The 16,135-nt window shown below is 35.5% G+C and overlaps 1 protein-coding gene across 3 annotated transcripts in view; it reads left to right on the forward strand.

Annotated features, from left to right (window-relative positions):
- Positions 1-4,286: 4,286 nt before the first annotated feature.
- LOC104608074 (uncharacterized) overlaps positions 4,287-16,135 on the forward strand; it is a 32,190-nt gene continuing 20,341 nt past the window's right edge. Inside the window, exons 1-4 of one of the 3 annotated variants that reach the window (XM_010273938.3) lie at positions 4,289-4,491; positions 4,842-4,899; positions 15,728-15,780; positions 15,857-16,109. In XM_010273938.3, coding sequence (XP_010272240.1) covers positions 16,023-16,109 — 87 coding nt within the window. In that variant the 5' untranslated portion in view covers positions 4,289-4,491; positions 4,842-4,899; positions 15,728-15,780; positions 15,857-16,022. Of the gene's footprint in view, positions 4,492-4,841; positions 4,900-15,727; positions 15,781-15,856; positions 16,110-16,135 lie in introns of all 3 variants that reach the window. The other 2 variants (XM_010273936.3, XM_088891229.1) reach the window with 2 other exon arrangements.

Consider the following 16,135-nt stretch of genomic DNA (forward strand, 5'->3'; position numbering starts at 1 on the left):
ACAGATGATTTAGGAATGTATAGAGAAGACCCATCCACTACAGTGCCAGTAAGAAGAAATGATCTGTTACAAATTGAAGGAACTAGAGCTAGGGGCAGACCAAAAAGGAAATGGGTTGAAGTACTGAGAAATGATTTAGGGCCCATAGTTTAACAATAGGTATGGTAGAATAGGATTCATGTTGCCAGCTCCATATAGTTGAGACAAGGCTTAGATGATGATGATGACGATTTGCTTATATTCATATTTCTGCCAATTCTACAATGGGCTTTTGCAAAAGATGGTGTAAGTAGATTTACTATATTGTCAGCTTGGTCTTCCTATTTGGTGTCTTTTGTTGCTTCAGATTGGCCTTTTAACTTTCCTATTTGGGATTTCAAGCTTCAACAACAATCATGGATTAAATTAGAAAAAAGAAAAAAAGATCCTCGGGTTCAACTGAAGAACTCTAACTCTTTCCTTTTGAGCTCAACATAACACTCCTGGAAAAGTTCCCAGTATGGCGTATTAATTACCTGATAATCTCTTATAGATCTTGGTTGTATAGGACTCCATATAAATTATAAACAACTTATGTTTCTATAGAAATATTTGTTCTATTTTTAAGGAAGATGTGTACAATGACCACACATTAGTTTATGATTATTCACATATTCCGCCATTGAAAACAAAGTAAACATATTGCAGGATATGCTGGTTAGCTTGAAGAAGCTGGTTATTCAGCGTGCGGAAGTTATTGGTCATGATGCCCTAGCCAGTAAATTTGATCTGAAGATGCTTCGGGTTATTGGTACATTCTATTTTCTCTGTCTTAATTGTAGATTTTTATGACTTTTAACCTAAAATGCTTTTTTTCATGTAAAACTATTTTTTACTTGTTCATTTCTCCAATATAATCTAGTTTCTTTTTCCCTTTTCCTACATGATATGTTTTGTTGATTTTTGCATGGTATATCCTCTAGACATGTTTTCTTTGGTGAATTGGTCATTATCTGGATGGATGATCCATTACAAAGTGATCAAGTGAAGATACTGATATTGAATTATGTAGAACAGCTTTGAAATAATCTTATTATTGTTTGAATTTCGGTTGCAATTGTTGTTCATGATACTGTGTCAATATCAGAAGATACTGGGTATTACCCAAGCCATACATGTATCAACCAAGTATGGATCTGCATCTATCACAGTATCACTCGACTTACTATTTGAACCGGACAAAATGGGCTATGAAATGGACATTGTAGTTCACTTTATCATCTAAGTTGCAAAATTTCTCCTGATTACAACATATGATTTAGATGGGTTTTTATCTTAAAAAATCATTAAAAAGAAAAAGAAGGAAAATACACTCTAGTGATGAGACACCACCAAAAACTCAAAATACCTAACAACAGGCCATTCCCATGGAAAAACAACTAAGCAATGACCAAAGAAAACCCATTCCAGCCTTTCCTCCTTCCAAGAGGACAACAACAAAATGCTTTTACAACAATCAGAAACACCATGCATGTAATGGAAATATGGGATATAGACAATATTAATCTGCAGCAATCTCAGCCCCTGAATCTTCTTCAACAAGCACACCAAAGGGTACCAGTGTCTGGGCATCTGGACTGATTTCCTTCCAACTCCAGAATTCTTGCAGCTACTTTATTATGTAAAATGAGCAGGAACAGATAGGGGTGACCATTTGGTTTATTTGGATAAAAACCGAACTGAAACCAAATTATGTAATGCCAAAATAACTGAACCAAATTTCATTATATATTGAATAATATATATATATATATATATATATATATCATTTATATTAATATATTATATAATACTAGTAAATATGCATGTGTGTTGCGTGTAGCAATTTCAGATAACATTAATAATTTCAATATCCTTATTCCATTTAAAAAAGGATAAATAATCAAAGCATGGTGTGCTAGTGGATTTAGTTTTTACGCTTCATTTTCATTGTTAATAAAGTATTTCTTATTTATCATATTATTTTTATTTAATATGACAAATATATAATATTAGAGATGTACACATATTTTATAGACTTTTTTTTTGTGTTTCCTTTGTTTTTTATTTCTATTTATTTTTTGAGTTTTTATTATATAATTATGACATCATATGCTGGCCTATTTGACTTGAAAAGAAAATCTCATTTTTGGGTAACTTTAAAATTTTTATTCCATTTACATAATTAATAATAAAAATGATTCTTGTTTATCACACTTATTTTTGTTTGATATGATAAGTTTATAATGTCTTAAATATGTCAAAATTTTCTATAACTTTTTTTTTGTTTGCATTTATATCTATTTTTTAATTTTTATTATTTAATTATGGCATTATTGTTTAACCCATTTACCCAAATGATTGAACCATTATGGTTCAAATCTAGTAGGTTGGGCTGAATTTAAACTTAACACAAGCTAAACCCTATGCATTTGGACTTAAGGCTAAAGTGAAGCATGACCTGTCCAACTTGGGCTAAGCCTGCATTGAAATTTGATACACCTGGGTTAATTTTGAATATGGGGCTTGTTTTGATACACCAAGGTTAATTTTGAATTTTCCTATAGCTACCGTCAAAGTTGAGTTTGACGAGTCCTTTGGTTAGGGGAGTCTAGATTGTACAAGCCCGATTATTCAGTTGGGTGAGTTCATTTATGCGATTTACATATTTTGGATGTTGGGTGATTGGAAATGATCTAAGACTTGGAATGTCCAACAAGAAAGATATACCCTCAAGCAAGAGGAGTGTGTCAAAACTGCTATGTTCAAGACAGTAGGAATCCTAGTTGGACTAGGACCTTGGTGGATAGGTAGACTAGGATTCTTGTATAAGTCCTTGTGTAATATCAGGATGTGTGTTGGAACACTCTTGGTTGAACTGGGACTCCTGATGAAGAATACTTATTCATATGTATAGATAATTATTTTGGAAATTGTTTTGAAAATTGATTTTTAGAGGTCTCAGTAGATATAGAACTCTCTATATATCCGTGGAAGAAAGAAACCCTAAAACCCTCGTCACAATAGTGATTGAGCCTTTTTTCTTCTTTCTTTTCTTCTTTCTTTTCTGCTTCTCTGTAACTTTTCACGCGGTACGTGGAGATCGGGAGGGTAGCTCTCGTGAACTGTGGCAAAGATTATGGGAAGCTCGTCGTGATTGTTGACGTAATCGATTAGAATCGGGTATGTACTTTGATCCAGTTGCCGTTTTGTTTGGATCTCTCTCCTACTGCTCTGCAAACTTTTTGATTAGTTCAATTATTTATCGTTTAAGATGTTCTTTTTCCCTCAAATCTCTGGGAGGGAAAATTTTGAATGATGTGAAACTTCATTTGGGTATCTTCTTCGTTGTCTGCTTGCCTATTGGTCTTCGTTGGGGTATCGAAAATGATATCAAGGGTTTTTGTTGGTTTATTTTTTCTCTACATTCGTATTTAAAAAAGTTAAAACTTAAAAAGAGCCGAAATTTTATTAGCAGGTTGAGAAGAAGACAATCAAGATGGGTCATTGTGGATCAATGGACCAAAAATTGAGATTTTGATTGACACCTATATTCTTTTCTTCTATTAATGGACCAAAAACTGGTCCAATCCAATATAAATCCATTACAGATGGGTCAGGTTCAATCCAACTCAATAAATATTTTGGGCCATTAAGTCTGAACTCGTCCAATTCATTATATCTTATCAATTCATTCAATCCATCCAAATTGATTTTGATTTGGATGGGTCCAACCGAAAACTGGTCCATTGACACCTCTAAGGAAGAAACTACCAAATAGAAAGTAGAGGTAGAATTTGAGTTTCCATAGTTTTTCCTATTAACTTGAATTAGCAGTGCATTATTTTTTATTGATTTGTTTCCTTTAATTAGTCGTGCATTATATATTAATATATATAATTTTATTATACTATTTTATTTTATTATTGTATATATCAAAATTCATATAAAATAAAATTTTAAGATTTTTTTTAATTTTTTTGTCTATTTTATTCATTTATTTTAACTTTATTATTTATTTTAAAAATATACCTCTCATAACTTAACCCGATTCATGACCCGGTCTAACCCAAGCCCTACTTATAATATGGCATGGTATGACACAACACAGGCCCGCATAGGCTCGGGGACCATGCTGGCAAAATATCCCGGGGAGGGAAGCATGGCCCAGCTCGGCCCGCCAAAATCACAGGCCGCCCATGGGCCATGTCATGCCGACCCAGCACGATACAATATACAGCTGAAGACGCCGACCCCTAACTTTTCTAGATTTCTTGGACAAAAAGAAACTAGAGTTCAAATCAGCCCCCACAGAATGCGTTGCAGAAACGTCTCACATCACATTATAATCGTGTATTGGGACATCTCCCATTGACTGGGCTATTTTGGCGAATTAAATTGTTCATTTGCCTTCCACCATAAGAAAAAAAAAGGTGTTCATCTTCCTCCACGGGAAAATAGAAAAAAAGAAAGGTGAAATTTCTCATGACTAACTTCGTATTTTGTTTATTCCAGTCGATTATCTTGTTATGTTGCTGCAAGTTTCGATCTTGTTTAGGGTTTCTGGGTATTTTGACGAGCTGTTTCGGTTTTATGGTTCTTTGAATTAGGGTTTATGTGAAGAAGATAAATCTTTCTTGTCTTTACTTGATAAATTAGTGTTGTTGTCATTTGCTCCTATTTTGTTTCCACTGTCTATGCTGTTCTGGAAATCGATCTTTGTTCCAGTATAAACATTTTTTTTTTCTTTTCCTCTTTTTTGGATAAAGATATTGGTTTTACTGTTGTTAGCGTCCTTATTTGTGCATATTCGTCCTGTGCAGATACTCGTCTGTTGATATTCAGGCATTTAATCTTGTCAATTCTTGATTTGCCAAGATGGTAAGGTTATTTTGTTTCTTGAATCTCTTTCTGTTTATTATATTATTTTTTATTTGTTTGTAATCCATTCTCTTAGCTTATTTTCTTTTTTAACAAACTCAGTACAATAAAATAGATTGACGAGGTATTCTATTTTCATTAGTTGGGATAAGACTTCGATGATGATGATGATGATGATATTTTCATAACTTGGGAAATGATATCAAGAAATTTATGATCATTACTAAAAATCTCATGCATTATCCTTTTCTATTTTGGTTGATAAAATTCAAATTGAACTATAAATTATGGATTTTTTTTTTTATAATTTGGATGGATTATTATTAGTTCTAACAATAAATATTAATTTTAATATCTGTAGTTAAATTAACTACAACTTATATATTGCATGCTTGTTAAAAGTGAGACTACTGTACCTCTAAGTCGGTTTTATGTAAACTGTTATTAGTAGTTTTGCTTTGTTGTTCATCTCAAATACACCAGTTCGCAAGATAGATAGGCATGCCAACGGGTGACCTGTGCACTTAGAGCATATTCTTTGTTTTGTCAATGCTTTTCTCTCTCTCTCTCTATGAAAAAAAAGAAAACATCATTTAGTTAGTGCCAATAAGATAAAATATGGTTCTCAACCTATTAGGTTATTACTAAAACAGCTATTTACTCTAATAACATATGGTTTACACAAAACATATTAATAAATGGCCATTCAATCCCTTCTTGTTTGATAAACCGCAACAATGCTCCTGTTTAAGGGGCATCTAGTAGAGATACCTGTTTTCGTTTAGAGATAAACCACAACTCTCCTTATCTAAATGGGGGTGAGGGTGGGGTGGCTTAAAAACAATGTTTTAAAACCACAAGGCACAAAAAAAGTGCAAGAGGCAATCTGCACCTAAGGTTGTGCACGCCTTTTCAAAGCAAGGCCCAAAAAAACCAAAAAAATGCAGAAAAAGAATATTAAACATAATATTAAGAAAAATATAAACTTAAATTTTAAAATAAATCTTTTAAAACCGATTATGAAAAATTAAAATATATAAACATAACGTGTAAAGCGTATTCAAATGAAAATTTAAAAATAAAATCAAACATATAAAACATTTTCAAGCATATAAAACCCACAATCTCTTTTTTTTTCCTTAATTGCATTATTTCAAATAGCTAATGTACCAAACTCCTCGAGGCAAGCCTAAACAAGTCCATGTTAGGGTCTTAGATTCTTAATCCTTACACCAGAAAAACGATTTAATAATTTTAATTGCCTTTTAAGAAGATATTTTATTAAGATGAATAAATGAATGGACAACCTCTTTATTTGAAATGGAATTGAACCATTCAGATTTGGGAATGTGTGTGTTTGACACCTAGATTTTGTGCATAAAGTTGAGGAGTGGTGGAGTGAAGTAATGAGGGGGATGACAAGACCAATTCCCCCCAAAATAGCAGTGTTCTGTTGGGAAGCCTATTATGGTAAGATCAATACTATGGAAAACTTGCAAAAGAAGAAACCTTTTATGTGTTTGTCCCCTAATTGGTGCTCTTTGTGTAAAGTGAAGGGTGAGGACCGTAACCATTTGCTGATATCATGCTCCTTTTCTACCAATATTTGGAACTAGGTTGTTTCATTATTTGGGTGTAGGTGGAATTTGCCCTTTGAAGTAAAGTTGCTGTCACTATGGTTGCTTTTGGGAGATTGACAAAAAGAGGGAAGCTAATGTGGAAATGTATCAGAGCTGCTACGTTGTCGACTGTATGGGAGGAGAGAAATGCTAGAATATTTCAAGACATGAAAAAAACCTTGCTAAAACCAAGGAATGCATATTGACAAGGACCATTTCATGGTTAAAATCTTCACACTTGTTGGCAGATTACTCCTTTGATGACTTAAGGAGAAATTGGGATGCAGTGGCTGCTACAATTTCCATCAAGATCAAATCACAAGCTGAATGGATTCCCCCATTGGATGGTGTGATAAAATTGAATTTTGATGGAATCTGCCAAGGTAACCCAAGGCCATCGGGAATTGGTGGGATTCTGAGAGACAAAGACAGCAATATGTTGTCTCTATTTTCCGGACCAGTGGGTGAAGGTGATTCAATAAGGGCAGAGCTACTAGCAGCGGTACAAGGCATATAGATGGCTAGTCAAACTATCAAAGTGGAGTGACAAATTTGCTAGTAGAAGGGGATTCCAAGGTGGTAGTAGGCTGGCTAATTAGCCCAAAAACAACTTGTTGGGGCTACAGGGATCTGTTAAAGAAAGTTAAATGGATGACAAGGAATATGACTGTCAGGTTTCAGTGGGTTAGAAGATCAGCAAATGCAATGGCTGATTCTTTGGCCAAGTAGGGGGTGTCAAGGGGAGATCTATTTTGGTTTACTTTGTAATTGTGTCTCAGGCTTGGGCAATTTTGGTGTATATGGTTCAGTCCTAGGGGGGGGGTAGCATCTCGTGCCTCCTCTTAGGCTGATTGTATTGTTGTTATTTGATTTAATAAAATTACTCTCATTTATAAAAAAAAGTAATGAGGGGGGTGAAATGGAAGGGAGTTAAACTCCACAAAAATATAAAAAGGTTGAGATCCAAAATAAGAGAGTGGAACATGGATCAATTTGGAAGATTGGAGGTAGGGGTGTCAATAGAATTTGAAAATCCAATTTCGAATTTGATATTCGACATAATCGAATCGAATTTGGATAAATTCGAATATCTAATCGGTCAAATTTGGATATCCTATTCATATTGAATAGTTTATTGAATTCGAATTCGATTCGGATATGGCCTGATTCGATTCGATAAATATTTGAATTTGATTGATTATTTAATTCTCATATATAATATATAAAATATTTAAATGTTTTATATAATTTATATATATAATAATTAAATTATATAAATAATTTTTATATTTATACTTTATATAAATAAAATATTTATTTTATATATTTATTAATTACCTAAAATAATTAATTGGTTGGATCCGGATAGAATTTTTGAATATTTAATCAGATTCGAATTCGAATATTAATTTTTAATATCTATTGGATACCGAATCTAATTCAAATTTGGATATTGCATGATTCGATTCGAATTCAATCCATTTACACCCCTATTGGATTAACTAAAAGCCACCTTGATGACCAAAATTGAGGATCTAGATTTAAAGGAATCTCAAAGGATAATGAGTATATAGGAATGAGAATTAAGATGGAAATTGAAGAAGGAATAAGAAGAGGTCCTTTTGTGGGAGGAGAGTTCTTGGAGACAAAAGTCTGAGCACAAATGGATCAAGGAACGGGTTGGAAACACTAAAATACTTTCATGGTGTGGCCAGTGGGAGGAGGAAGAAGAATTTTCTAGCTAATCTTGAGGTTGATGGAGTTGAAATAATTTTTTTTTTTTGGATCAGCAACACGATTTATTTATTGATAAGATTAAAACAACATATGAGTTAAAATAAATTCTCAAGAGGAGATAGCTAGTTGGTTTGTTGCTCACTTTAAATCAATTATGCAATGACCACTTGAGTGGCTGTTTTTTTTTTTCTGTCGTAAAGTTAAAAAATTCATTAAAATGAAAAAAAAAGCAATTACAACCTAGACACGTGTTAAGGCAACACCTCCAATCAAAACTAAGGAGAAACAAAGTGCCCAAAGCTCAAACAAAGCTGACCCGAAAACAACTTACAACCCTAAACTCCCCTGAAAAACCAAAAAGAAACAAAAAACCATAACTTGAAACAACTTCTTGGAGAAATTAGGCTGCCAACATAGAAAAACTACATCCAAGTTCTCAACCCTCTCCCTCTCACCCACACCACTACAGCCAACCTCCTCTCACTCATTATCAACAAATTCTATTTCCCTCCCTTCACCTTCCTCCCAAATCTCACCCCCTTCTGCAACTGCTTTCCTTCCTCTTGTTTTGTTCAAAATGTTCAATTGCCTTCCTCACCATCACTTCCCTGCCCCACCCCACAAAAAAAAAAAAAAGAAAAGGCCAAGAGACTTTCCAATTGCCACATGTATGTTCACTAGTTGATCAATGCCCACTTTTCCTTTCTCAGTGATATTTTCCTTGGGGAGCTGTTCAACTCTATTCCCCAGTATCTTCCTCCTCCCTCCTTTCCTCTTCAACCTCAACTTGAACTTCAACATCCATTAATTTTTTTTTTAAAATCCCTCCCTTTCATCTTCCCCCCCCCTTTATCAACGATCTTCTCCGCATCCTCCTGATGATACTTCACAATTTTGATTTATTGAGTCTAAAACCGGAGCCTTCTTGGTTGAGTCTACTTCTAGACAAATTGCTCTGCCTCTATCCTTCAAAAAATTCTGACCTCTAGCTTTGGCTTTAGACCCCTTCCTCTTGTAGATTCTCTTAAATCTACAACAAGGTCTGTCCCCGACAAGTCCTTCCTTGAGACGATGAAAAAGCTTTGGTTATGTCATATGTGAACAAGCTGCCTACTGCAAGATCCTCTTGATTTTCTTAACTCTCCTATAGTGAAATTCTCAGCATTAGGCATCTTCAAAACGTCTTCACTTCTTTTCCTACCTAAATCCATCCCCCAAAATTTTCCTATTAAGACTGATGCCATCAAGACTTTTTCCTTGCACAACATCTTAAGGTTCATGCCTCTTGCAACTCTCCCAAGTCTTGATCCAGCTCCTTGCTGCTAGACTCATAGAAAAGGACCTTACTCTTTGAAGTAGTGAAATACACATTCTTCCTTGGATGGCCTTCCTTATTAGAATTTTCTTCCATCTCAGCTCTTTCCATCCTTTCCTCGTTGTTATTTATCATATGATGTTGATCCATCACCTCTTCAACTGGAACAATTTCACTACCATCCTTTATCCCGTTTGATGCAATGAAAAATCGTTCTTATAGTGCGAAGGTTTGTCCTTGACAGTAGCCCATCGTTGTGGATCACCTTCTTCGGTAGCCAATAAAAGTGCTTGGGAAACAAACTTTTTTGAGCTTGATTTGACCATTAGACACTTGGAGTAACTCAAGTCATCAATGCACGTGAACTTTGTAGTCACCCATTGCCAAATCTCCATCCTCTTACCTAAAATGTCAAGAGAGCTTGAGGTGCTATGTTTTAATCCTGTTACCTTTTCTGCCCTTAGTTTCTTAGCCACATCTGTCTTCACTAGTCATCCTCTAAACGACTAAACCCCGTTTTCCTTCCTTTAAACAGACCTCAAAGAGGAAGAAGATGGACAAGGGTTACCATCCATAAGCTACAATTCCCTAGAAGTCATGTGATCATAAGACGAGTTATTTGCATTAGTTGAGCTATGCTTGACTCCTATTGGATCATGTGCCCCATTTGGCCCAATCTGGTGCCCTAGCAGCAAGGCCCACACTACCCATCCATTAACATCTTTGCCTCAACTAATATATCAATTTTAACACCTCCTTCATTTGTACCCTCTCCTTCCAAAATTACTAGATTGTCCTTGATAGCCCCTACCCCTTCGTCTTCCTTTTAAGTTATAACAACTTTGAAACAACCCAACCTCATTTATCGTTTTCCCACGTTCTAAGTTGATTTCTCTTCCCTTATCTCGAGCTCCTCCCACTCCCTCTCTTCTTCCACCTAGCTTCCAACCTGACAATGCCATCATCTTCCTCAGATTCTATGTTGCTCCTCCATAGCATCACTTCAGCTTCTAACGCAACCCATACCCTGTATCAAAGGCCATTCACCTACAACTCACGGATCTGGGGATGGCTTTTGGATTCACCCCCGTAATTCTAATTCTAGCAACACTAAGATCATGGATATCAAGATCAACCAACATACCTCTAATGGCCAAGTTTGAATGGAATAGATATGGGATGGCTAGAAAGAAATTTTGAGGAAGAGGAGATCAAGCAAGTTATCTTTGCGCTAGGGTACCGCAAGACAATAGTTAAACAGTAGGGGTACCGCGTGTCATTACGCTAAACAGTAGGGATAGTTTAAGAGATTTACCCTTACAAAAATCCACATTTGTTTATAATGGTCCCCTCATGAGGCCCTTTCAATATATATAAGCCCAAAAAAATACGCTCAACAATAAGACATGTACACAAATTAACAAGTCCATAAGTAGGAAGACTCATAAAGTTAATATTAGAATCTCATTGACAACGGCAATTATTGATGCCAAAGGCTCCTCATTGTATCTTCATCTCCAGAGTATGCCCCCTGCCCCTGCACAATTGGAACAAGAAAGACCAAAAATTGGCAAAGTTATTGATGTCAATGGCCTCTCTCTCTCTCACTAAAACACATGACTGTCAAATGACAACTATTTTAGTCCCTCTCCTCACATCTCTCCCCATCCATATCCATCTCCCAGTTCTACTATCTGGTTGAGTGTTTTCAATGGAGTGAATTCAATGGGTGGGTGTTTTCATTTAAAAAAAAAATGTATCAAAGTCTAAATAGGATACCTGTGGTGGTGAGGTAACCATTCCCCTCCCCTTAGCAACCATCTTCATCCGTACCCGATTTGCCTACAATGAACATAAAACAAAATGGGTTGCTACAGGGTATCAAACAAACAAATAAAATGTGTTATATGGTGTTATACATAATACTTGATGTGGGATATTTGGTGGTCCAGATGATTCCATTGAAGTACTACCCCCACTCACCCAACAATCATTGGTGCTTGGCTGGCTTCTCTGCTATAGAGGTGAGGGTGGTAATATTACCCCACCAATTGCCACATCCCTCCCCATACACATTCCCCTTCCATAATGTTGACCTCCACCACCTGTGAGGGAGGATAGTACTGTTGAGAAGGTCCTAGATAAACTTGTTCTGAAGAAGCTTGTGAAGGAAATTGCTGTGCTTGACACATACACAAACCAATATCTCCACCATATGACACATGGTGAAATGTCTTAGATGCCATTTGATAACTGATTGCTGGCAAGTTGTTTCTAGAGTGCCCCACTTGCATTATAAACAACATCAACTAGTTTAGTTGACTGCCTAAAAGGATTAAACCACCACATGTAAAGTTATTTGTAGTTTGTAGTTTGGACTAACTTTTGTTGTATTAATTTATCTATGAAATGGATTACTTGTGGTGTATTGACATTTTGTTGATGAGTGCTTCTACCCTGGCCCTTGCATCTCTTGCGATTGTGATCTTCAGCCCCACAAAGTGTTCATCTCATCTTCTTACAGTTCCTTGACACATGTACCTCATGTGTAAATTCATCAGGACCCTTCCTCCTAGCCTTCTTTGGCCTACCAAGTTGCTTTCTAAGAGGTGGTGGTTTGGTAGTAATACATTATGTTCTTGGCCATTGAGATACGTCGAGCACTAGTAGCACATAATGACTCTATCCCTTTAGGCATCTCTCATTGGTATACAATGGATCAACATAATCATATATGTTGCCTTATTGTGATTGAATGCACGAGATTGCATGACAACATGGTACTTCGTTAGTGCCAAGGGCCTACAAGAACAAGTCTTAGCATGCAAATTAACCACCGCCCTTCTTCAGGAATGCTCAACTTCAAAATTCCCATTACTAGTATAAACAGAGAAGCAATTCCTGGCATGTCCTTGAACAATATCCAACTTCTTCTAGACATTAGGACATATTGGCCCCCTATCCCTTCTAAGCTTTTCTTGTCTTGTCTGAATCATTTTCATCATTTGCCTTCGAATGGTATCCGCTAGAATGATTATTGGCTTGTCTTTGCAGTCTAGAATCCACTTGTTGAATGACTCTAAAAAATTATTGCAGATATCATCACTTCTAGTCCTAGGAACAAATGAATACTTGGACCATAGATTAGAAGGCATAGCCTTTAACCACTCATATGCATCCTTGTTTAGGCTTTTCGACTTGTCCATATGCCACTGGAACTTAGGGATAGTGTATGCCATTACAGCTCCCCAAAGATAGTCCGTTAGGTCCTTTCCTTTGAAATGGTCCTTGAAGTTGGCATACATATTCCTAACATAGAACCCATAATCAGCCCTTGACATTAACGTTTGAAAACATTCCACCAGCCCCTACATGGAAACGAGCATTAAGTTAATAGTTGATAGCATGTAATAAATGCAAATCACTACAAGTAGCAAATATGTAAGATTCCATTTACCTTTTACCTAACAGATATGTAAGTCCAACCACACTCTTCTGGACTTCCAATGCAATCATTTAACAACCTTAAGAACCAGATCCATGCATGGGGTTCCTTCAAGTGACACCCATCAAGCCCTATTATAGGTTGACATCCATCTCTAAAACCACTCCTCATAGCAGCTAAACAAACAAAAAGTCTCTGAAACTCTCTTGTACAATTGTCCTGTACAATTCTTACAAAACTCGATCTTTATCACACTGTCGGGATTCGTTTGTAAGATGGCTTCACAATAGTCCCTCAACCTACCATATTATTCAGCATGAACACCTTCAATATCAACAACTGCCCTCTACTTTGCATGATAAGCCCTTGACCTAGAAACTTCAACTCTGAATTCTCAGAGGATTTCATTTTGTAGTGCACTAGCCTTCCAATCAGGTTCATCCCTAAATTGGTCCTTGTACTTGTCTGCCAACCATGTAGAAGTCACTCTTGTATTTGCATACACATGTGCACATGTATGCTCACCCCTATAAGACTTTATTTGGAATGCCTCTATTTTGCAACCAAGAAGCATGAACTCACCAATCACACTTCTCATTCTTACAAAGTTGTAACCCTGGTCCCCTCGTTCTTGACATACTTAAAGTCAAAACCATTCAGAATAGCATAATTAACTAGTGCCTTCCAGAAGGTTGTTGGATTGGAGAATACCATACCCACAACCAACTATGGGTTATCCATCTGTTTCTCCAAGAAAGATTCTTATCTGGGCCTACCTTCTTCATGAGACCCATACAAACTCTCTAAGTCAACTGGCTGCTCATAGTTAGATAGTATGTCTGACCCAACAACAACATCATCAACGGGTTGTAGATCTCCTGACATCACCACTAGCCTCATTACATTCACTCTCAACATTATCTTCATGATCACTTTCCGGCTCATAATCAGGGTCCTCTTCCACATTAGACCCATAATCACCTTTAGACTTATTGCCAAAATCAGCACCATAATTCAGATCATCTAGATTACCAAGTTCATTTGGGGATAGATCATGACATATTGATGATGGTTGTGGAAAGTCATGATTTGCATGCAAATCATGTGACCCCATAGCTTGTGACATATTCGTGTCTGTACTCTCACATCCAGTAACATAAATATTGATGTGTCTGTGCCTCTCATGCACTTTGCACATCTCCACTACATCAGCAACAAATTTCAACCATACTAGCCCATCATCCAAGTTTGCGTTGGACTTCTTATATAACAAGTCACCTATTTTATTGTATCCAAGATCTTTTATCAATAGTTGTATCTCAATGAATGATAAGAGGTCACCATCAACATTGTGGTTCACAAACACATCACCACCAGTATAAATCATTGGTGGCATATTCATAAAGAACCCACCATGATGTATGTTGATGGTGTATATCGTACATGACATCTAAACCAAATAGCAAATAAATCTAGCAATGTTAGGACCATATCCAAAATTCAGATCACTTGGAACTTAAATAAAGCATTGTCCAAATTAATAACATTCATTTCACAATGTTCAAACTTTAATAAAGTATTGGCCAACTTAATAGATTTCACATTGAATTCACATATATCCAAACTTTAATAGAGATAGATAAAGAGAATGAGAGAGAGAGAGAGAGAGAGAGAGAGAGAGAAGTTATAGTAGATATAAGAGAGAAATAATAACATGAAAAAAACAATATTATCCCTATTAACCACTCCTAACAATTCTAACACATTATAAACATAATATATATATATATATATATATTATGTTTATAATGTGTTAGAATTGTTATATATATATATATATATATAAAATATTGTGGATCAAGTTAGAAATGCTCACCCTTGACAACCAATGTAATTGGATATATGTTGGTGGTTTAAACTATGAAGACAATGTAAAAAAATCGTCATTAAGAGGTTTGGATGAATATTAAATAGAAATCCGTTGACTAATACCTAAAAGATAATTATTCTCATAGTGTTTGTTCATTTGACAATCATTATTCAAACTTGTCTATTCATGGTCTTAAGTCGCTTAAGTATAAAAATAAAGGCTTTGCTTTTATCTATATAAGGAGCATTATTCAAAGAGAATGATCTATTAACATTTATATGAATTGATTAGTTAACACATATTCATGAATAAATATAATATTATATAAAATATTTATTATATATTATATTATTATAAATATAATATTATTTATTAGTGGTCCACATTATTAAGACATTATAAAAAATATTAAGAAAATTAAATATTGATACGGCCAAAATCAATTGCCAATCAAAATACACCAAGTGACAATAAGTTGGGGGAAATATTGTTAATTGACTAAGTTTACTTAAGGTTCGTTGGCTTGGCCAAACTTACCTAATCTTGTCAAACTGACTTGGTACCTGCTTATAACATGCACAAGCATATATGAACATCCATATAAATATATGTGATCAGGCTTACATATTTTCCATTCTATCTTTTATTTTTTAACACACACTTTTACTGGCATTACTCTATCTTTTCAACACGCACTTTTAATTTTTACACCAATGTTATCAACTGTATCTCTTGTTTCATTCCTCTTCTCAAACTCAAACTCTCGAAGCATTAGTTATCTTAAAAAACTCAGTGTTGTATATCATTAACTTGCATTCTTTTCCCACACGCCCATTTACAAGAATAAGTAGCAGACAACACATTGGTGGTGATATGGGGGTTGGGGAAGAGACGGGTAACCACTAAACTAGTTTTGACTTGTCGCTATTTGGTGCGAGCTTGAAGGAAAATTCATTTGTGTTCAAACGCAGACGATCTGTCCCCGTGGTAGCCCTATACAACGGAAGCCCTTCAGACGTTGGCATTCATGGAGGAGAGGATTGGTTAATGACGTTTGAGTCGTGGCAACAACATTTTGTGTTCTCTTCTTCTGCACTTTGGATTGTAGACTTTGGTAGGAATTTCTAAAACCGTGATATGTCTTCGTTGGATCGAGATAAAGCTCTTGGAAATAATCGGCGTGAAGATGTCAGCTGGCTTTTTTCCCTATCCGGTTCTGAACTTGTAAGTGAAAATTCTATTTCCTGCAT

The sequence above is a fragment of the Nelumbo nucifera genome, chromosome 7 (genome assembly GCF_055504915.1).
Source record: "Nelumbo nucifera cultivar China Antique chromosome 7, China Antique-T2T, whole genome shotgun sequence".
NCBI lineage: Eukaryota > Viridiplantae > Streptophyta > Magnoliopsida > Proteales > Nelumbonaceae > Nelumbo > Nelumbo nucifera.